The 22,197-nt window shown below is 34.0% G+C and overlaps 3 protein-coding genes across 4 annotated transcripts; 1 reads left to right on the top strand and 2 right to left on the bottom strand.

Annotated features, from left to right (window-relative positions):
* The first annotated feature begins 44 nt into the window (after positions 1 to 44).
* On the top strand, positions 45 to 6,850 carry agmat (agmatine ureohydrolase (agmatinase)). Its single transcript, XM_051096615.1, has 7 exons — positions 45 to 547; positions 2,763 to 2,965; positions 3,057 to 3,105; positions 3,192 to 3,387; positions 5,728 to 5,907; positions 6,177 to 6,261; positions 6,373 to 6,850. The coding sequence occupies exons 1-7, from the start codon at positions 240 to 242 to the stop codon at positions 6,444 to 6,446; spliced, it is 1,095 nt and encodes a 364-aa protein (XP_050952572.1). The 5' UTR covers positions 45 to 239; the 3' UTR covers positions 6,447 to 6,850.
* dnajc16 (DnaJ (Hsp40) homolog, subfamily C, member 16) lies at positions 6,524 to 16,364 on the bottom strand. Of its 2 annotated transcripts, none has more exons than XM_051096613.1 (15): positions 16,199 to 16,364; positions 14,634 to 14,828; positions 14,469 to 14,535; positions 14,057 to 14,387; positions 13,774 to 13,958; positions 13,585 to 13,689; positions 13,345 to 13,503; positions 12,775 to 12,905; positions 12,516 to 12,693; positions 11,118 to 11,300; positions 10,914 to 10,990; positions 10,658 to 10,738; positions 10,488 to 10,577; positions 9,353 to 9,526; positions 6,524 to 9,258 (listed from the first exon to the last, which is right to left on the bottom strand). In XM_051096613.1, exons 2-15 carry the CDS (start codon positions 14,801 to 14,803, stop codon positions 8,847 to 8,849), a joined length of 2,343 nt encoding a protein of 780 aa, XP_050952570.1. In that variant the 5' UTR covers positions 14,804 to 14,828; positions 16,199 to 16,364; the 3' UTR covers positions 6,524 to 8,846. The 2 variants fall into 2 exon arrangements, with proteins under 2 accessions (XP_050952570.1, XP_050952571.1); XM_051096614.1 differs by having other exon boundaries at positions 9,353 to 9,523.
* LOC127154798 (torsin-1A-like) lies at positions 16,360 to 18,865 on the bottom strand. The gene is made up of 5 exons (XM_051096616.1): positions 18,666 to 18,865; positions 17,845 to 18,110; positions 17,470 to 17,645; positions 17,182 to 17,315; positions 16,360 to 16,901 (listed from the first exon to the last, which is right to left on the bottom strand). The coding sequence occupies exons 1-5, from the start codon at positions 18,811 to 18,813 to the stop codon at positions 16,654 to 16,656; spliced, it is 972 nt and encodes a 323-aa protein (XP_050952573.1). The 5' UTR covers positions 18,814 to 18,865; the 3' UTR covers positions 16,360 to 16,653.
* Between the last annotated feature and the right edge of the window lie 3,332 nt (positions 18,866 to 22,197).

Here is a 22,197-nt window from a genome sequence, read left to right as displayed (position 1 = left end):
GTATGGCAGTACATGATTGTGACAACACACGGAGTCCAGCCCCTCATCGCACCAGGGGCTGAAGTTCATTTTGAATCCCTTGAACTGAGTGACAGAGAAAACTTTGCACAAAACGTTACACATTTGCGAAACCTTTCGGCTAAAGCGGACCTCTACGCTCGGTTGTTTGCACAGGTGGGTGCTGCATTGCCTTTTTCGCTCATTTCTGCAGGAGTTTCACGTTTCACGCCAAACGGATCATGTTTACTTCGATCAAACTCGCACAGAAAACTCGAGGAGTCTTTGGTGGATGTCAGGTTTTTACAGCGTGTGCTTCTCAGAGAGTTATAAAACAGGGAAACTTTGACGGGGATCAGAGTAATGTGTCTTGCACGCGGCGAATGTCCGGGAAGGGCTTCAATGTCCCACCGAGCGCGGAGTTTGTGGCGAGAGTCAGCGGAATCGCCACTATGTGCAAACTACCGTTTCAGGAAACGGCGGACGGGCTGGACGCGGCGTTTGTCGGGGTTCCTATTGACACCGGAACTTCCAACCGTCCCGGTGCAAGGTAATACTGTACATTCATATATGACGCACTGTCATGAGTGTCATGAGTGTCAGAAAATACCTGAGACAATTTGGTATTGTATAATATATAATAAAAACATAGGAATTGTATTTGCTATATGTGTGTATTCTATATTATTAGTATCATAAATTGTGTAGACATGTTTCTTATGTTTTTTATATATATATATATAATTTATAACATTTAATACGTTTTCAAAAAATGAATAAAACTTTTAAAAATTAATAAAAACTAAATTTTTAAATATTTGTTATAATATTTATATTTAGACATGCTTATTTATACATATTTGATATATTTTTGAAATATTAAATTTTGTATATTTTCAAAACGTAATACAAATATTACAAATTAAATAAGGTAGTAATTAAAGGTAATACATGTAACCCATTTTTTATTTAAATCTAAATTTTATAGGCATATATGCTTAAAATTAAACATAATTTTTATAAAATTTATTAAAATAAAATGTCAAAGAATTTAACATTTTTATTATTTGTATTTAGATATATGCTTATAATATAACATACTATTTATACAAATATTTGATATATTTTTATAGAAATATATATTTTTAAATATATAACATTTTCAAAAATGTAACACAATGGCTAAAAATTAAAAGGAATACAAGTAATAGATATTTTATACATTTTCATCAATGTTATTTAAATATACATTTAATAGGCGTATACTTATACATATACATACTATTTATACGTATATGTGATGTACTTTAATTATTTAATATAATTTTATAGTGTAATATAATTTCAAAGAAATAATAAAAATCTAAAAAAAATGTAATAAATTGAATTGAAATATTTTATATTTGTATTTATCGACATATGCTTATAATAAAAATGTTTATACATATATTTGATATTTTTAAATATATTTTATCTTTATAGATTTTTTTAAAAATATAATTTTTTATAATAAAACAATATTTAAACAATTTTAGGTTTATATATATATATATATATATATATATAAAACATTTAATACTGTATATTTTCAAAAAAAATTTTTTTAAATGCAATAAAGAATTGAAATTCCATTTTTAAAATATTTTAATTATATTTGTATTTAGACATTTAGACATATGCTTATAATAAAACATACTATTTATAGTATTATTTGATATATTTTTAAATAACATTTTATATATTTTCAAAAATGTAATACAAATATTAAAAATTAAATGAAGTAGTAATTAAAAGTAGCACAAGTAACTTATTTATATAGATTTTAAATATATATTTTATAGGCATATATACTTATAATAAAACACACACTATTTTAACATACATTTTATGTACTTTTTAAATATAATTGTTTAACATGTAATATATGTGCAAAAAATGAATACAAATTTAAAAAATAATAAAAATGTAAAAAAATTGTAAAAAAGTAATTTTTTAAATAATATTTGTATTTAAACGTTTATAATAAAAAAACATACTATTTATACATGTATTTGGTAGATTTTCAAATATATTTATAACATTTAATATATTTTCAAAAATGTAATACAAATATTAAACATTAAAGTAGTAATACAAGTAGTAAAAGAAGTAACTCATTTTTATAGACATTTTATACAGATTTTGTCTAAATATACATTTTATAGGCATATATACATATAAAACACATACTATTTTTGCATACACCTTATGTACAAATATAATTGTTTATCATGTAATATATTTTCAGAAAATGAATACAAATAAAAACAAATGTTATGAAGAATTGTAAAACATTTTTTAAATATTTTTAATAATTTGTATTTAGACATATGCTTATAATAGAACATACTATTTATACATATATTTGATATATTTTCAAAAATGTAATACAAATATTAAAAATTCAACAAAGTACTAATTAAACGTAATACTCAATTTTCAGTCAAAAAATGTTGTAATATAAATTTAAATATATAATATTAATTTTTAAATAAAATTGTAATGCACACACACACATATAGTCCTTTTTTAATTATTGATAAAATCTGTTTGTTTGTTAATAATTAATAGCAGTCAATAGAAATATTTATGTATTCCAATCAAGTTGTAAAATCTTTAAAATGTCATTTCCAGCACAGAATGCTAAACATAATACATCATTTGTGATGTGGTTGAAATGTTCATGAACAAAAATGACTTGTTGAGTCACTTGTACTTTAATATAGATTTGGTCCGAGGCACATCAGGGCAGAATCCGCTATGATCAGGTTGTACAACGGCTGGACAAAAGCGGCCCCATACGAATCAATAAAGGTGGCGGATATCGGTGACATTAACGTCAACCTCTTTGACCTGAAGGACACCTGCAAAAAAATACGAGAGGCTTACCGTAAAATTGTGGCCACTGGCTGCATCCCACTTACCCTGGGTGACAAATCACTTTCAATATGCAGGAATACACAGATCAGTTTTGAGTCTACTGTTAATATGTTACTTCTCCACTTCTCTTGGATTTCCAGGAGGTGATCACACGATTGCATATCCAATTCTTCAAGCCGTTGCTGAGAGGTTGGTGCAAACACAAGAGACCTCCCTCCTAAATTTGCAGTACGAGCTCACATTTACTCTGAAATGTTGCTATTTCTGCTGTTTAGACATGGTCCAGTGGGCCTAATACATGTGGATGCCCATGCGGACACTAGTGACATGATTCTGGGTGAGAAAATTGGTCACGGGACCCCTTTCAGGCGCTGTGTGGACGAGGGGCTCCTCGACTGCAAGAGGGTCGTCCAGATCGGGCTCAGAGGGTCGGGTTATTCTCCAGATAATTATGAGTGGAGCCGTGCACAGGTATCATGATGCCTTTATCAGTAATCATGCTTTATGTAGATAGTTTATACACTACTAGTAAAACACCTAGTAAAACAAGGTAATGGATTTAAAATGCATACTCAAGTCTATTAACATATTTACTGTCATATCGCTTGAGATTTACTGATATAAAAATTGTAATTAAACTTTATTTTGGAGTGCTACTTGTGCACAATGCACATTTCTTAATATTAAGCCTAAATATGTTTAAATGTCACTATTGATAAGGATTGAATGATTTTAAATAAAATCTTTAAATGCAAAATATTTAAAGTGTACCTAAAGTATACTTACAATATTTCCACTTTAGCACAATCAAATATGCTTATATCTTTAGTTGGACTTAAGCACTAGCTACTTCTGCACAATTAAAGTGCATTAAGTACAAAATTAGTTGTTCCAATTTAGCAGACTTTAAATATAAGTATATATAAGTATACTAAAAGTACAAATGCAGGGTGTTTTTATTAAGTGCATAATACGTAAATGTATTTGTAGTATACTTATGAAATAAATGTATTTTAAATACATTTTAGTATATTTATTTTCACTAGGGTATATAATGTAATGTGTCATATAATATTAATTAAATTGAATTAGCTCAAATTAATAGCAGCTATGTAGCTCCGCCCCTTTTTTGCGCTGCGCTCATTGTCTTCTGTTTTCCGTTTTGTATTTCCACAAGGTCGTACGACTTTAAGAATAAACCGCTCATTTTAACATCTTTCCGGTCTACTGACATGCATTATGACATCCGCTTCGAACATTACAATGCACATGATGACGTTTGTTAACTCTATAATAAGTAAAACCTCTTCACCAGATAATTAATCTTCAACAAAATTCTCTCATTAGCTTTAAAACGAAACCGGAGATTTTCAGTATTAACAGGCCTACGGCAATATTGTTGAAGTCTTCGTTTTGTTGCTGGAGCGATTGTTTTGTACACTGTACCCTGGTGAAAAAACCAGCATATGCTGGTAGGTATGTTTTGATGCTGGGATGCTGGTTAGGTATGTTTTGGTGCTGGTTTAAGCTGGTCCTTAGCTGGTTTATGCTGGTCCTTTGCTGTTTTTTGCTGGTCTATGCTGGTCATGTTGCTGGTCAAGGACCAGCATCCACCAGCAAAGGACCAACTTAAACCAGCACCAAAACATACCTAACCAGCATCCCAGCATCAAAATTTACCTACCAGCATATGCAGGTTTTTTCACCAGGGATGAATTCCAAAGATAAACAGGTAAGATTTTAAACGGATTCAGTAGCCTATTTCATGTCTCCGTCATTATTTATTTGGTAAAAAGCTGTGATACGAAGTATGTCCGTCTTGTTTAAACTTTGTTCGTCTTAGTTCAAATCTGCTTGCTAGGAACTGTTTTTTTCCTCGGAAACTTTATGTTTAATGAACTACTAAAATATTTGAACTCCAATCAGTATTTCGTGTCTAAATATGTAGTTATGTGTGGCGAGCTGTCGTGTAATGAACGGGGTAATGTACATCTGTCTGGTTTTAATCGCAAAATAAACACTTTCAGGGTGATGCATACAAGCTTCGTCATTTATTTTTGCGATAAGTGTTGAAAGTACATTAACTTGTCTTATCCCTTCAGTCTGTCTGTCTGTCATTTTATAGCCATATATACCTAATAAAATATGTACGAAAGTGTAATACCATTCTATATTTATACTTAGTTTTTTTTATTTTTTTTTATTGTAGAGTGTTTTCAGGACGCCATCAGTCGGCCATGTTGGCGGCACTAAATGTAAACAGTGGCACTCTACCGAACAAAACTGGCATTTTTTGCTTATGATTGCTGCTGAAAATGGTCAGTTATTGTCATGTTTTGGGCTGCATTAATCGGTGGGACCAGGGAAAAAATTTTGGAGTACTATAGACTGCCAATCTAGGAGAAGAGTGCAAAAAAACTGTCTGAGGGACAAAAGGTGTTTGTGGTTGGTCAAATTGAATCTTGACAACGTTAGTGTTCGTTCTTATCATTTCTGGTCAGGTAGGTTAAATACTTAGCTAATATCTTAATTAATACTGCTCGTACGTGTCTTAACCACCTATTAACTTCAGTTTGTCAAAATATTGTGCTCTTTCCTGCTTACTAAGTCCTTCTCTATACGATTTAGCAGCTTCCACATGTTTGTTTGGTTTAGACAGCATAAATTAGTAGAACAACATATTCGGTAGTACATTAACCATGCAATCCATGCTGTTGTTTACATCCGAGTATCACCAATATGGCCGCACATCCAGGTAAATGACCAAATCGTGACTCTCTATTGTTTTTCTTTACGTTTTGCTCTTTCTAGGGTTTCCGTGTAGTGGAAGCTGTGGATTGCTGGCACAAATCTCTTGTCCCACTCATGGAGGAGGTTCGCTCACAGATGGGAACCGGACCGGTCTATCTCAGCTTTGACATAGACGGTCTGGATCCTGCATTCGCTCCAGGCACAGGAACACCTGAGATTGCTGGTCTCACACCCATTCAGGTATGCTTTACATGTGCAAGTCAATTAGAGATGCTCAAATCTGCTCCTGGAGTCAACTCAAATGCCATTGAACCAAATAATAAAGGTCTGTTGCTCACTTTGCAACCATATGTAGAACAAGTGATTTGGAAATTAGACACTATAATACGTAATTGAAATACAGCCAAGAGCAGCACGTAGACTTTGCGCATATAGATTTAATATTAACGTTAGGGGTTGGTTAAAAGCATGCTTATTAAAGAATAATATATGTTAAAATTTACTTTCAGGGTTTGGAAATCATTCGAGGTTGTCGAGGTCTTAATCTTGTAGGTTGTGATTTAGTTGAAGTTTCTCCACCTTATGACACCACAGGTACTGTATTACATTGGGAAAGTACATTTAAGGAAAAAGACTTCTGCATAATAATGCAGAATATTTTGATTTCTCATCTTTTTAATCTATTATGACGATGTTTTTTCACAGGAAACACTGCTTTGACTGGGGCTAACCTCCTTTTTGAGATGTTGTGTGTCCTTCCGAATGTCAAATATTATTGATAGCTTTTTTTCTACATTTTTGGAACATCTTAAATAGTTGCACAGTGACACATACACATGATTAATCAGTATTAATATCATTTTCAGCAAGAAATACCTTTATTTGGAGTAGCAAAACAGTGTTATACTGTCACAGTTTATGAACACAAAGAAAATTCATTGTAGATGTAGAAACAACTCAATTATGGAAATAGAACATTTTATATGCATTTGATAATTTAGTTTTTGACCAGAATGTTAAATAAAATGGATTACATAGTAACATGATACTTTAATATTTTATACCACAGACATAAATACATTTAGACATAGTTAATAAGCCATGAAAATTTGGCATGATTTAATGCTGACTATCTTAAATGTAAGATATTTACCAGTGCATTGCAAAACAAATAAAATGCTAATATAGTACAATGGCACTGCATCATTAATAATAAAGTATAATGAATGTTCATTGAACACCGTATGAATAAAGTAATACTCATCACTCAAAATGCATCCGTAATGGAAGACTTCATATAGGAGTGGATTTAATTCACCCACACCTTTCTGTGCATATGCAATAGCTAATCAAACAATCCGTTAACCACTAAATCCTGCTAACAAAATTAAACATTTCAACATAAAGGAGCAAACATGAAATGCATAGTACAAAATACTTCAGATCAAGTATGTATTATTTCTTCTCTGTGTACTGTTGAGAATATGTTTTGCATGCCACAGCACATTTTTAATGAAAAACGCAACTGGAAACTATAAAGGTCTCTGGCGCTATTTGTCATTCCTTAAGGCTTTACCTGCTCATTTAATAGCTGCACTATATAGCTGAATGTGACTTGTTAAAGTCAATAAAGAGCTACACTAAAGAGTTACACCCTTTACTTACATTAGCAGTCTGATAAGAACATCTGGAATCTTTCTTATATTTCAGAGACACAAACCCATATTATATTTTTACATATACATTTAATATTATGTAAACTATTTACACCTTGGGATTGAAGCACATGTTTTATGTGTATTGCTGTAAAGTTGTGCCAGTTGTGTTAGTTTTTACCACAAGTACTCTACCAATCAAAAGTTTTTGAATGGTAAGATTTCTAATGTTTTTTTTGTTTTTTTTTAAGAAATCTCTTCTGCTCACCAAGCCTGCATTTATTTGATCCAGAGTACGGCAAAAACTGTAAAATTTAGAAATATTTGTACTATTTAAAATAACTGTGTTTTTTCATATATATATATATTATAAAATGTAATTTATTCCTGTGATTTCAAAGCTGAATTTTTAACATCATTACTCCAGTCATATGATCCTTCAGAAATCATTCTAATATTCTGATTTGCTGCTCAAAAACATTTATAATGTTGAAAACAGCAGAGTAGATTTTTTTTCAGGTTTCTTTGAACAGAAAGTTCAGATTAAACAGGATTTATCTGAAACAGAAATCTTTTGTAACATTATAAATGTCTTTATCATCAGTTTTGATCAATTTAAAGCATCCTTGCTAAATAAAAGTATTAATTTCTATAATTTCTTTTCCCAAAAAATTATACTGTTTGTTACAAAAGCTTTCAGATAAATGCTGATCTTTCTATTCATCATGGAAAAAAATTTACTGTTTTAAATATTATTATCATTAATAATAATAATAATAATAATAATAAATGTTTCTTGATCAGCAAATCAGCATATTAGAATGATTTCTGAAAGATCATGTGACACTGAAGACTGGAGTAGTGATGCTGAAAATGTAGCTTTGATCACAGAAATAAATTAGATTTTAAAATATATTCAAATAGAAAATAGTTATTTTAAATAGTAAAAATATTTCACAATATTACTGCCTTTGCTGTGTTTTGGATCTAAAAAATGTGGGCTTGGTAAGCAGAAGAGACTTCCTTAAAAAAATATTAAAAATCATACTGTTCAAAAACTTTTGACTGGCAGTGTATGGGTGATGCTAAGAAAAAGGGAAAAGTGTCTTAAAATTGAAAAACATAAAAATTCACAGCATTGTCTTGAGTAAACATAGTTAGGACTAGAAGTCTACAGTGATTACATTTGTTATGCTACATTATGTTAGCTATTTTTTCAACTAGCAGCATGTTGCAATGTTATTTGTGGAACGGAAATGTTAAAATCGAAAGCTAGACTAGCTGTTTCGATATTTTGGATCTCATCCAACAGCCTTTTGAAATAAATCCCAAAGACCAAAACTGACTGTAAACCCCTCTGTTAGAAGAGCTAAAGTAAATTCAAGTACCTTTCCTCCACAATGCAAAGTACTCATGAGCATCTGGCTCGGAGCAGCATCAAGCCTGGTTTCACTGAGGCCTTTGGTGCTTCCAATCCAGCTGGGTTATTCACTCTAGCAAAAGCATGCTAGCTTCCCTTAGGCTTTATTTGTTGACAGTGATCTTGTCCAGACCGGGCCAGGCTGGGACGTAGTACCGTGGCAGCGTGCCTTCCATCAGTCGCTCCATCCACAATCCGAGTCGATCCAGTTTGTGGTGGATCTGAAGAGTTGTGGATCGAGAGCGTGTCATACCCTTCCTGGACCGAGAACCTCCTCCTCCTTCCTCTTCCTGCTTGCTATCCAAGTCTTCACCAGTGTAGACTGGCTTGAAAAGACACAGGTATTTCTTATGGCCATTGAGGGCTAGAACATAGCCTGTGTAGTCTACTTTGCGGCTGCCCAATTCTTCCTCGTCGGTATCGATCTGCATGGCGTCCTGGGCGTATTCCAACACGGCCGCCATCCATTCGCTGTGTTTGTCCACGTTTAGGAAGGAGAAGTGTAGTGTCAAACTCCTACGAGGAAAAGGAAATACTGTATATATATATATATATATATTTTTTTTTTAGACATCGTGACTCCAAGTTACAGCATGCAATGAGGGCTCACCCAGTGAACGAATAAACTTCCTTTGCGAACTTGCTGAGCAGGATGTTCTTTGTGGAATCAGTAAGTACTAGAACTACATTGATGTGACCCGGCCGCAGCTTGACCAGGTTACTGGTGTATGTGATGTCGGTTAACTCTGTCACCTCCACAAAGTTCTTCTTTGGTGGCCGACTGCTGGGAAAAAAAAAAGCCAAAAGTTTTTGGACAGTAAGATTTTTAATGTTTTAAAATAAGTCTCTTCTGTTCACCAAGCCTGCATTAATTTGATCCAAAGTACAGCAAAAACAGTAAAATTTTGAAATATTTTTGCTTTTTAAAATAACTGTTTTCTATTTAAATCTTTTTTTTTAAATGTAATTTATTCCTGTGATTTCAAAGCTGAATTTTTAGCATCATTACTCCAGTCACATGATCCTTCAGAAATCATTCTAACATTCTGATTTGCTGCTCAAAAAACAATTATTATTATTATTATTTTGCTGATCTTTAGATCTTTTTATTCATCAAAGAATCCTTCAAAAATGTACTCAACTATTTTAAATATTGATGATGATGATGATGATAATAATAATTATTATTATTATAAAATGTCTTGTACACCAAATCAGAATTTTAGTATGATTTCTTAATGATGATTGGAGTAATGATGCTAAACATTTAGCTTTAATCACTAAAATAAATTACATTTTAAAATATATTCAAATAGAAAGCAGTTATTTTAAATTGTAAAAATATTTCACAATATTATTGCTTTTGCTGTATTTTGTATCGAATAAATGCAGGCTTGGTGAGCAGAAGAGGCTTTAAAACATTAAAAATCTGGTAGTGTAGATTAGGGATGCATCACTAAAAAATATTTTTTAAATCTTACTTAAATTAAAGCTATTTTTATACTTGATAACAAATGAGTGATCTTATTGAAATTCCAAATTTAATATTAGTATTATATATTTATTGCAAATAAACGTAAAAAGAAGGGAAATGAGCATGCACAAATAGATTTCCAGTATTGTTTTAAAATCAATACTAATATCCAGTAAATAAAACATTACTGATACATTGTGCATCATTAATATAGATGAAGTTCTGTGTAATTTATTTATTGGATTTATCCAAATGTAATATACAAAAGAACCTGGTTGTGCTGGAGGTGTTTGGCGAACCGTTCTCGGCCTTGGATACCTCTTTTGCTTTCGTTTTGGGCTGTTTTTCCTCACTTGAGTCACTGAAATTGGAAACCGCAACATTTAATGTCTCTGCAATTCCTGTCTAGCACATGAAAATTATGAATGCGATAAATCTTACCTGAAAGCCTGAATAATTACAGTGCCAAATAAAATAAAAAGTGCAGAGAATATCAAAGACAGTAGGGGCATCATCTCACGCCTGCAAAACGAATAAAACATAACTTAAGAGAGCACTGAATATCAAAAATATTGCTGACCGATCCTACATTAACAACTGTTGCCTTTCGCCACTTATACTAGATGCTTCAAAAAGCTTATTACCTGAACTAGCAACATTAACAAAGAGGGGGTCAATTGGCTTTCTTTACACTTACCAGTTATTGTGAAGAAGATCATCGATAATTTCAGACAAGTAGTCATATGCTGTGTAAATCCATCTTATTAAAAACATCTGAAAACAAACGAATGTATAAAATTTAGTTCTAGCAAATCTAGAGCTCTACTGAAACAGGCATATAGGTCAGTGCTAATTTCCCAATTAAAGACGCTCCATGAAAAGCAAACCCTGAGAGACTCACCGAGGTGAACTCATTGTTGAGCTCTGGGAGAATGGCGTCATAGTTGAGGATGGAGGGATCCTTCTGCAGTCTTTCGAGTTCCTCCAGAAGCTTGTGTTTGTCTTCCTTGCTGCCGTTCCATCCTCCCAAAACTGGCTTATACTGAATCTTACCAGCTCCGTTACGCCTCTCCAGAATCACCACCTGCTCAAACACAAAAGTCTCATCTGATTACACTTGAGAGGTCCACCAATAGTGGATTTTGCCAATTTTGATATGGCAAATGATATAATATTTTGATACTTAAATGGGAAAACAGGCCAATAACCAATCGGGCATTTATATCATCCATGAAAACTATGTGTATTGAATGTAAACAGTCAATGCAAAATAGTGAAATTAATGAAATTAAATGAACTAAATTAACTTAATCCCGAATGTATTGTAATTATCTAAAATGCAATAAATTTGAATTTTAAGAAATCCAAATGAAGCCAAAATATTACATTTAAAAAAAAATAAAAATCCAAATAGCAATTAAATAAAGAACATTCCAAATAGATTAATCTGAACCTAAACAGATGAAACTTTAACAATCCTGTAAACAATTTTTACATTTATTGTTACATTGTCTATTAGCAATAATTAAATGGTTAGTTCATGTCCCCCCTTTAGAATGAAAATTTCCTGATAATTTACTCACCCCAGTGCCAACCAAGACGTTCATGTCTTTCTTTCTTCAGTCAAAAAGAAATTAAGGCTTTTGAGGAAAACATTCCAGGATTTTTCTCCATATAGTGGACTTTAATGACTTCAATTTTTCTTTTGTTTTTTGCATTTACAAAGCGAACGTGCAAAGAAAGTCAAACACTCTTTAAAAAAAAAGGTAAAACAACAATGTCGGGCAATTGAAAGTGCACAGATAAAGAACTAATGGTGCATGACTTTTCTAACGTAATTATGCAGTGAGCTAGTGCAAGACAAGCATTTGTGGTCAAAAAGTATACAATTATTTTATTTTTTTTTAATAAAATGATGGATTGGGTCGTTAGACAAGACCGTTATTCCTCAGCTGGGATCGTGTAGAGCCCTTTGAAGCTGCATTGAAACTGCAGTTTGGACCTTCAACCAGTTAGCCACAATTGAAATCCACTATATGGAGAAAAATCCTGGAATGTTTTCCTCAAAAACCTTAATTTCTTTGCGACTGAAGAAAGAAAGACATGAACATCTTGGATGACATGAGGGTGAGTAAAATGTCAGGAAATTTTCATTCTGGAAATGAACTTTTCCTTTAATGCAAAAAGCAACTAATATTGTCGACTAATCTATAGAAACAACATATCTGCCAACCTCTATAACGCTCAAATATTTTGTTCTCGTAACAAAAATGCAGGGAGAAGATAACATCTACAGTACCTGTGGTGGTGTGCTGTCTTTGTTCTTCAGGAGAACGTCACATAGGGGCTGCTGACGCCGCTGGTAGACGTAAGCAAACCGTAGCACATCATTAGTGTTCGCAGAAGCTAGCGAGAGGAAGGCTTCATTTCCTGTGGTGAAGGACTCCTCCTCACCAGTGATGAGCAGAACACAATATCTGTGGAAAAGACATTGCAGACTGTAAAAGACCCTTTAACGCGCATCTGATTAACTGCTGATTTCTACACAGCCATCTTACTTCCTGCGACGATGGAACTGTTTGATAGGGCAAAGCTCATCAAATAGCTTCTGGTTGACCAGACGAGGGGCCAGGAGGAACTTGTTGTTGGAGATGAACTCATCTATTATCTGCTTCTTCATCCCTTTAGCCTGCAGCAATAGTTATTTGAAAGTCAAAGGTAAACATCTCAAACATCTCATGACCATGATTTTCCAAACAAGATTTTCCCATTATTTGTTGGTTCTGGAACAACATTCCTGTCAAACACACATATTAAAACAAATGTTAACCACTGAAGTGAGATGTTCCTGTAGCCCCAACCTGATTGGTGGTGGTTGTTTCAGGACCAATCAAGACCTTCTAAAAGACCCTTCTTTCAGCCCCTGAAAATGTTTCGGAATTATTTAAAAAAATTAAATAATCCAAATGGAACCAAAATATAACACTTCAAATAACTAACATTCCAAATAACATAAAACTAGTTGAATACAAAATGAATCAAAGACTCCTCCAAATAGCACAGATTTTTGCCAGAAACAGACTTTATCCAATCAATATGGCTTACAGTAGTCTAGAAAACAGGTTTACCTGTATAATATCTGCAGGCTTCTCCACGTCCTCTTTGAAGACAAGCATGGTTGGCGCATAAGTGTTTATATTGAATCTTCTCAGCAGGTCAGCGGTTTCAGAAAGACCTTGATCCACATATCCAAACTGCACATAATCCTTGTAGGCAAATGCAGTAAGCTATTGGAAATGAAAAAACAGTCAATCATTGGTGTATTGACTAAACATTGCCACTTCTGGAGGCTACTAACCAATCTCTACCTTGTAAAGCAGAGGAACCGAAGGCACTTGGTCAAACAGGAGAACATGTGGCTTGTTTAGCTCATGCCAGCTCTTGAGAAACTCTTGGTTGTTCTTGTCTGTAACCTAAAGTCATCCATGAATGAGAAGTTTGAGACCCAAAGAAGATATAAATACAGACATTGGGAGTGCATGCTGACATTAGCTAACCTTTTCAACTAGTCTCTGTGGCAGCAAATCTTCTACGAACTGCATCAGGTGGCCTTTAACAACAGCGTAATGGAAGAAAGCAACTTTTCCATTGACGACACCAAGAATGGATGGCGTCTGATGTGCGCCCAGGTGATTTGCTAAACGCCGCTCATAGCCAACATCAACCACACCAATTCCAATCCCTAGAGATGAGGAAATCAACTCATTTCAACCCAAGTAAGATTGTATCACTAACAAGGACGTGATATGTAAGCATTTCTAGAAAATGGAAATCTCTCACCTAGAGTTTCCAATTCCTGCACTGTTTCTTTCCAGACTGGCTCGATGTGGATGCAGCTAAAGCACCAGTCTGAGGTAATCTTGATCAAGTAAGGCCTCTTGAAGCTGTCGGGTACAACTTCATTGACGTACTGGTTGAAGTGCAATGTGTACTTGCTGTCAGCAAAGTCACGGCCACCCTTGTTGTTAAAGGGAAAGTGGAAGAAAGACTCGTCAAAGTAGAAGTTGTCATGAAAGCGGCGGAAACCGTGATGGCCGCGGCCATACGGATGAGTGTTATCTGTTTGTCCATAGCGGTCGTAGCTGGCTCTCTTCTCCTCATTTGTTAAAATCTATGAAGTAACATAATAAATAATGTTAGTGTGACATCTGACAACATGTGATCTGTTAATAGTCTATGTGAGGTGCAGTACCTCATATGACTTTGTAATCTTGATGAACATGTCTTCTGCTTCAGGGTTTTTGTTTTTATCAGGATGCCTGGCAGTAGAGATGAAAGATGACCATGGTGTAGCATTCTCATTTAGACATCATGAAATTACAGTAGTATTACAATCTACCAAAAATAGCACTCTCACCATTCTTTGGCGAGCCGTTTGTAGACTTTCTTAATTTCTGCTTGGCTTGCACTTCTGGTGACTCCGAGAATCTTATATGGATCAAATTCTGCAGCGCTTTCCACCATAGCATCCATCAGGAGCACACAGACCATCATCACAGAGAGCAAAACCACCACCATCCTCATCATGACCACGTGTTCTTCTGCCTGAAGACTATAAGAATATTGACATTATGAGGTTATTATGGAGGACATACTTAAGTATAAAATATAAAAAATAAATACAAATTTAAGTGTAAAATAATTAATAAATTAATTAAATTATAGAATACATAAAATAAAATGCAATGTGTAAACGTGTGTGTGTGTATATATATATATATATATATATATACACACATATATATATATGTGACCCTGGACCACAAAACCAGTCTTAAGTCGCTGGGGTTTATTTGTAGCTATAGCCAAAAATACATTGTATGGGTCAAAATTATAGATTTTTCTTTTATGGCAAAAATCATTAGGAAATTAAGTAAAGATCATGTTCCATTAAGATATTTTGTAAAATTCCTACTGTAAATGTATGAAAACTTAATTTCTGATTAGTAATATGCATTGTTAAGAACATTATTTGAAGAACTTTAAAGGCGATTTTCTCAATATTTTGATTTTTTTGCACCCTCAGATTCCTGATTTTTAAATAGTTGTATCTCGGCCAAATATTGTACTATCCTAACAAACTATACATCAATGAAAAGCTTATTTATTCAGCTTTCATTTGATGTAGAAATCTCAATTTTGAAAAAATGACCCTTACGACCCTTTTGTGACGCAGGGTCACACATATATATATATATATATATATATATATATATATATATATAATATAAATGTGTGAATAAATGAAGGAATTAAACAAAGAAACTTAAAAATGTTGCCTTAATTGAAATAATTTTAAATTGAGGTACTAAAATTAATAAAACTAAAATAAAGTTAAAGTTAAATAGAAAGACAACGAAATTAAAATAACAAAATAAAAAATAAAATATACTAATTCAAGATATTAATAAAAATTAAAATAGTATATAAATAATACTATTATAACAAACGTGTGTGTGTGTGTGTATATATATATATATATATATATATACACACACGTACATGTATATTTAAATGTCTTAAATGTTTTATGATCGTCTTTATCTGCGACATGCCAAAAACCTAACCAATTTGACTGTTCAAGCATATTAAAATCAAGTATGTGCATTGCAAATACTGAAAGCTTGTCATGCAAATACAAAATACAGAAGTTTCCAATGGATGTCAGTGACACATGCTAGTCGTGTTTAGACTAGCCTATTACAGAAAACGCGACATAAAGCACATGCTATGACAAGACAAAATAACCATTAAATCGCGATCTGAGGGCAATAATGTAGCAGGGCATGCAGATAAAATGACATCTGACGAATGTGAAACATCTTTAGCTAGCCAGTTAGCCAGCCTAGCTCATGCTTTTAACACGAATATGACATCAAAACGACAGGACACCATTGCAACATGAATGGAATATGAATATACCGCTACAAATGGTGACAGAAGTTCATCCATCCATCTGTGTGACGCGTTCATAAACCAGAAGACGTGCGCATTAATATTAGCAGAGATTCACAGCGGTGCAAACACATTCTCTCTGTCGCTCTCTCCCTCACACACACACACAAAGACTATCGCGGCGTGTCTGAGGTATTCCATAGTGTTTATTGCAGTACCAAACATGGTATTGTAACAAATGTGTTAGGCTGTTACCATGCGTTACAAAACAATTCCATGGTATAGTGATGTATCAAAGGTCTACTTCAAAAATTTGGTAGACTAAAAAATGTGGTTCCAAATCTAAACAGACAAATTGATTGACGTTTTATACAGAGACAATCTTTAGGAGCAGAATAAGTTTGACTCTAGATGGTGATGCAACTCATTAAAATTGAAATATAAATACAGAACAATAAAAACTGTATGGCAACATGCTGCTACTAATCAGCATATAGCGCCAGCTTCTGTCTGACAGACTTGCAGCCTTTAACAGCAAAGATTTTCTCATTTTCAGGGTAGTAAGGCATGTCTCTGGCCACTTTATCTGCCAGGCCATAGTCTATGGTCATTTTCAGATGAGCCATTTCAGCCATGACACACTGACGCACATGCTTCAGCTCCAAAGGTAAGAAAGGAATATAGTGATCAACCAGATGATGATCTATGATGCTAGAGTGCAGAAATCCACCTGCAGAACACATTTAAAAAAGTTATTTATGGAGTCTATGCAACCAAATATTCAGGTTTGTGTAGTCCAGGGGTGCTCAACCCTGGTCCTGGAGATCGACTTTCCTGCAGAGTTCAGCTCCAACCCTGACCAAACAGCATGAACCAGCTAATTAGGATCTGAAGGAGCACTTGATAATTACAGACACGTGTGTTTGATCAGGGTTGGAGCTGAACTCTGCAGGAAAGTCGATCTCCAGGAACAGGGTTGAGCACCCCTGGTATAGTCGCTCAATACACACTGTTCTTATCATTGAAGATGTTTTGAAGGATCTTAGTCTCCAGTTCCTTGCTGTTCATCCAAAGCTCTTCCCGATCTTTGCCTTCTCTCCAAAAATCCAGAGCTACTTCAGCAATAATATTCCCACCTGCATTACTACAAACAAACAGATAAACACTCTTCAGTCACTCTTTTAGGAGAGTTGAGGCATTTAATTACCACTGTCTTTAAATCTCATAAAGCTAATATGTTGAGTACACCTGCATTTTTAGAAATCCAAAAAAACAAACCCTTGATTTGAGGGCTTTACCTAAGAAAAATGAAAATTGCATTGCAGAATGACACTCCATCTACACGGGCATTGTAGTCTAGAAAAGGTTTTATGACGTCGATGAGCTGTGGTTGCATCTTGTCCATTTCATCAAATATGAACATGGAGCGGGGAAACCTTGATACATTTCCATGAATCCACTGTTTTAGCTGTGCCTGAATATACGGAACATGCAAATCCCAGTTAGAGGGATGATTTCTGATATGTACAACATTCCCACAGTCGTTTTACAATAATGTGCATTATTTCTTAGTTAAAATAATTTTAGTTAAAGCTAGAGGCTGATTAGCTGTTATAAATATAATTGCTAGAGCCTTAGGCCAAAGCTAAAAATACTACAAATTATTTACTTACGCTGTATAAGTCTACATTTTCTCTGTGTGGGAAATGATGCATAGATATATACATTTGAACATGCTTGCTCTGGTCCCCTTTTTTATACACATTTTTTGCAATGATTTTTGCAACGTGATTTTTCCCAACTCCTGCTGTCCCATGGAAAGAGAGGGCCAGCGGTTTGTTTGGGTTCTTGTCAGTCATAAATGATGTTACAGTTTTTAATACAACATCAGACACGATGTGCTGCCCAAAGAGAGAGTCTCTTAAATCTTCCTCCAAACCTGAAACGTGAAGATATGTGAAGTTAACAAATAGCAAAATAACCCATATAACACATTTCAACAATATTGCAATTCTGGGTTTTTTTTGACACTTTTACCACGTGACAAAGTATATTGTGCAATATCCTCTGATGGTGTGAAAATAGCATACAAGAGTAATTTTATCATGACATTTAGAATTATGCCTATCTAAATATTGTGTAATTCACACAATATCTGTAATTCAGAAAGGGAATTGAAAAAAACAACACTGCATGGAGTCTCATTTCATTCCTTTTCTTTCATTAATGCAGTTTTTATAAAACTTGACTTTGAAAAAAGATTTCACAACGTATAGCCTGTGCGGTGCCAGAAATACCGGGAATTAACTTCATAACTAAAGTTTGCGGTAAAATATAAAGTTTAACCCTGTCGTATAATATGTAGGCTACTATAAAAACGTTATCCCTAAAAATGGGAAGTTATTCGATAATCGAAAACACGCTTTTGGAAACAAAGGAAACATTTAACAGGCAATATGAGCCAAGCATCATAAATATATCGTCAAATACTCACGTTTAGAGTCAAAAGGAAGCAAAACATCGCGTTCAATAAATTTGTTAATCAAATAGGATGCAGCAGCCGCGAAAACATGAAGAATACCTGAAGATAATGTTATATTAGACACCAGCAGTAAAACTATTAACACATGTCGCTCTTTCATTGTGAAAGCGAATAATAGGGATTCGTTTCGTTTTTGGAAGTAACTCGGAGAGGAACTGACGCTTCTTAAGCAAATATTTAGTTCCTTGTTTTCGTTGTAACCATGAGCACTACAGTTACAAAATGTGCTTCATACCTGGGTGATTTTACTATTAAACTTCACGTTCTGTTAAAATAATGTAATTGATCAAACTCAACTATATGTAATTGACTTTAACTTGTGCATGAACTGTGTATGGAAAAGCGTAGCTATTGTTTTGCATGCTGTGTATTCCTTATGTGTTCATTTTGTGATACAACTCTTTTGAGTTTATTATTTACGACGCAGTAGCATCCATCAAGAGCACGTAGACTATCATCACAGAGAGCAATACCAAAACCTTCCTTATCATGATCAAGAGAATAATGGCAGAGGTTTTTATAGAAGAAAATTAATATGCTGTATTTAAAAATTAATAATATAAACATTTAAAATTTGTAATGAATTTTCATATGTAGATAAGTGTAAATAAATGCCATAATTTCTATTAAGTGCCATACGTAATAATAAACAAATATAAGGTGCAAAGATAAATATGTCCATAAATCCAAAATTGTAATCTTGAAATATTTCAGATATAATATAAATATTATGTTTTGTAATTATTTTATGTTTGTTTTATGTACGGAGGATGTCTCACGTTGCTCAGCAACTGTAACAGCTGCCGCACGTCCTGATTTTGCTGAGTTAAATGTGTTCCTGTGTCAACATATTTTGTTTTTTTTAATCCAAAAATTTAATCTTGACCACATTCCTACACCTAAACCTAACCTTACCCATGAGTAATCCCTAAAATCAGAGGAAATGATAGATGAATGACACTGATGTACATGCACCAAACACTGGTTGCAAGCCTAAACTACACAAAAACTATAAACTGTTTTTTAAAATCTGATTGGTTAATCACAATGTTGTTCCAGGGTCAACAACCATGTTGATCCAGGAACATGTTGTACTTGGTAAAATCAGGTCCTGCGACAGCTGCCGTTGACGACTGGCAGTAACATTTGACCTTTTTGAAAGTTAGCAGCGTTCAACAACTTGAGTTCTTTTTGCAGTTGTCCACTTCCTCGGACTCGGAGGTAGCGCCTCAGCCCAGCAGAGCAGAAGTGATTCTGGCATGTGCTGCGGTCACGTGGTCGTAACATTCCCGAGCCTCCAAATAGTGATTACGAGTATTGTACAAGCAAATCATAATTCAGCTCCGAGTAGAACGTCACATGTTTTCATCTTGGAACAGTACGACAAGGCATGAACGTAGCTATTGGGAAGACAGAGGATGAAAGTAACACTTTTTGTTTGCGCATCAGTAACTAAGTGGTTGTTTGTGCTAGGGCTCAGACTTTGATATATGGTAGCCATATTTGTCTACTACAAATAAAACTCACTTGGACGTGTACTGCATAATCACAGATTATGTGAGTTAATGTCAAATACAAAGAATTACGTTGTTACAACCTACCCCACTACTGGGTGAGTTGTAACACAGGTTGAGGTTAGATGTAACAGTGTGGAGTCATTTGCTGAAATAAGACCCACACTTCCAATTTACGCAAAAACTTGATTTAAGAACAAAGAATAATCAGTTTTTAAATAAATAAAAAGTGAAGTGAATCATTTAGTGACAAAAACATACTGTATTCATTTTAGGACTTAAATGTAGCACAAAAACAATTGCTGTGTGTGTTTGTGTGTGTGTGTGTGTACTGTATTCAGTCACTAGCTGTGTTGCCATCGACCTATTTTTATGTGAATTTTGGAATATCACAAAAAAAGTGCTGGATGGAAATGTCAAGATGTGCATAAATTCTAAACATGTGCACAAAAAACCGTATGTGCTCATTTGAGGCGGATAGTGTTTTTATCCAATAAGAAGATGCGCATAAACTGATGGAAACACATTTTACATAAATCCCTTGATGTGCAACAAAAACCTCACATGACTTTGCCTCAATAGAGGATGTGATTAGATAATTGGACTCATTGGAATCATCATAAGGAGTTGGGTGTACTATTTTTAACATGCCAAGGTATGAAACATGATACCTGTTTCTGATGCAGAAAAGCTCATGCATTCATGACCTCTAGACTCGACTACTATAATGCACTACTAGGTGGTTGTCCTGCATCTTCAATAAACAAGCTACAGATAGTCCAAAATACAGCTGCTAGAGTCCTTACCAGGTCAAGAAAATATGATCATATTACCCCAGTTTTACATTTTCTGCACTGGCTACCTATTAGGTTCCGCATCAGTTACAAAATATTACTTCTTACCTATAAGGCCCTTCATGGTTTAGCTCCTGCGTACCTAACTAGTCTTGCACGCTACAATCCATCACGCTCCCTAAGGTCGCAAAACTCTGGACTTTCGGTAGTACCTAGAATAGCAAAGTCCACTAAAGGAGGTGGAGCTTTTTCACATTTGGCTCCCAAACTCTGGAACAGCCTTCCTGATAACGTTCGGAGTTCGTAGACACTCTCTCTGTTTAAATCTAGATTAAAGACACAAAAACCTTTTAGATAAGCATATATTGTAGAAACTTTAATTCTGTAAAGCTGCTTTGCAACAATTTGTATCATGAAAAGCACTATACAAATAGACTTGAATTAAATTGAATTGAACTTACAACTATCCCCACTCCAAACAGCCATAACATAGCAAACTGTTTAAGCATGTGGGTTTTAAGTTAGCATGAATACAAAGTATTAAATTAAACTAGAGAAACAGCTACTTTGGGTTATATAAGTCAAATAATTGTATCTACAACACAACGTTTGCTATAGAAACAAAAAAAAATCTTAATGAAAAAAAAATTACTTTCTTTCCTGGAAATCAGTTTGGTCATAAAATCTACAAAGTTGCTCACATTTACATGCCACTTCTCCTGTAACAATAAAAATGTGAATGGAATGTGTGATATTGATGACATCACCACAGCTCCTTTCTGACTTGTTAAACTGACAGTGTTACAACTAACCGTGTTACTACAGTAGTTGTACTTGTTGAGAGGTAATGAGACAGTCGAGAAACAGAAAGGAGTTTTTCCACTAGACATTTAAATATTAAATACATGGTCAAAAGATTCGATACGTTTTACTCACATTTAGAATCAAAAGACAGCAAATCGTCCCAGTCAAAAATTGTGTAAAACACATGGGATGCAAAAGCTGCAAGCACATCCAAAATAATTAACTCTGACCACGAGAAAGAGAACACTTTCTTGTTTCCAAGACACGTATGTTCAACTTGCTGTAACATGACCACTACAAAAATGTGTTCTCTATATTAAATTAGGCTACATAGCTTAGCTAATATGCTTCTTACTATAACCTGGGGGAAAA

Source organism: Labeo rohita, chromosome 23 (genome assembly GCF_022985175.1).
Source record: "Labeo rohita strain BAU-BD-2019 chromosome 23, IGBB_LRoh.1.0, whole genome shotgun sequence".
Taxonomy (NCBI): Eukaryota; Metazoa; Chordata; class Actinopteri; order Cypriniformes; family Cyprinidae; genus Labeo; species Labeo rohita.
The sequence above is the reverse complement of the archived record's forward strand: the minus strand, read 5'-3'. Positions and strand labels throughout refer to the sequence as shown.

Bases quoted from the DNA above. Each gene is read 5' to 3' on its own strand.
- agmat (XM_051096615.1), top strand. From the start codon at position 240: ATGTTTACTTCGATCAAACTCGCACAGAAAACTCGAGGAGTCTTTGGT. The intron at 548-2,762 runs GTAATACTGTAC...ACTTTAATATAG, and splicing joins TCCAACCGTCCCGGTGCAAG to ATTTGGTCCGAGGCACATCA. The intron at 3,106-3,191 runs GTTGGTGCAAAC...TCTGCTGTTTAG, and splicing joins CTTCAAGCCGTTGCTGAGAG to ACATGGTCCAGTGGGCCTAA.
- dnajc16 (XM_051096613.1), bottom strand. From the start codon at position 14,803: ATGATGAGGATGGTGGTGGTTTTGCTCTCTGTGATGATGGTCTGTGTG. The intron at 12,906-13,344 runs GTAAACCTGTTT...CTATTGCTGCAG, and splicing joins AGCCTGCAGATATTATACAG to GCTAAAGGGATGAAGAAGCA. The intron at 12,694-12,774 runs GTAAGATGGCTG...TCTTTTCCACAG, and splicing joins CAGTTCCATCGTCGCAGGAA to ATATTGTGTTCTGCTCATCA.
- LOC127154798 (XM_051096616.1), bottom strand. From the start codon at position 18,813: ATGAAAGAGCGACATGTGTTAATAGTTTTACTGCTGGTGTCTAATATA. The intron at 18,111-18,665 runs GTGAGTATTTGA...TTCACGTTTCAG, and splicing joins GCTTCCTTTTGACTCTAAAC to GTTTGGAGGAAGATTTAAGA. The intron at 16,902-17,181 runs GTGTGTATTGAG...TGTGTTCTGCAG, and splicing joins CATCTTCAATGATAAGAACA to GTGGATTTCTGCACTCTAGC.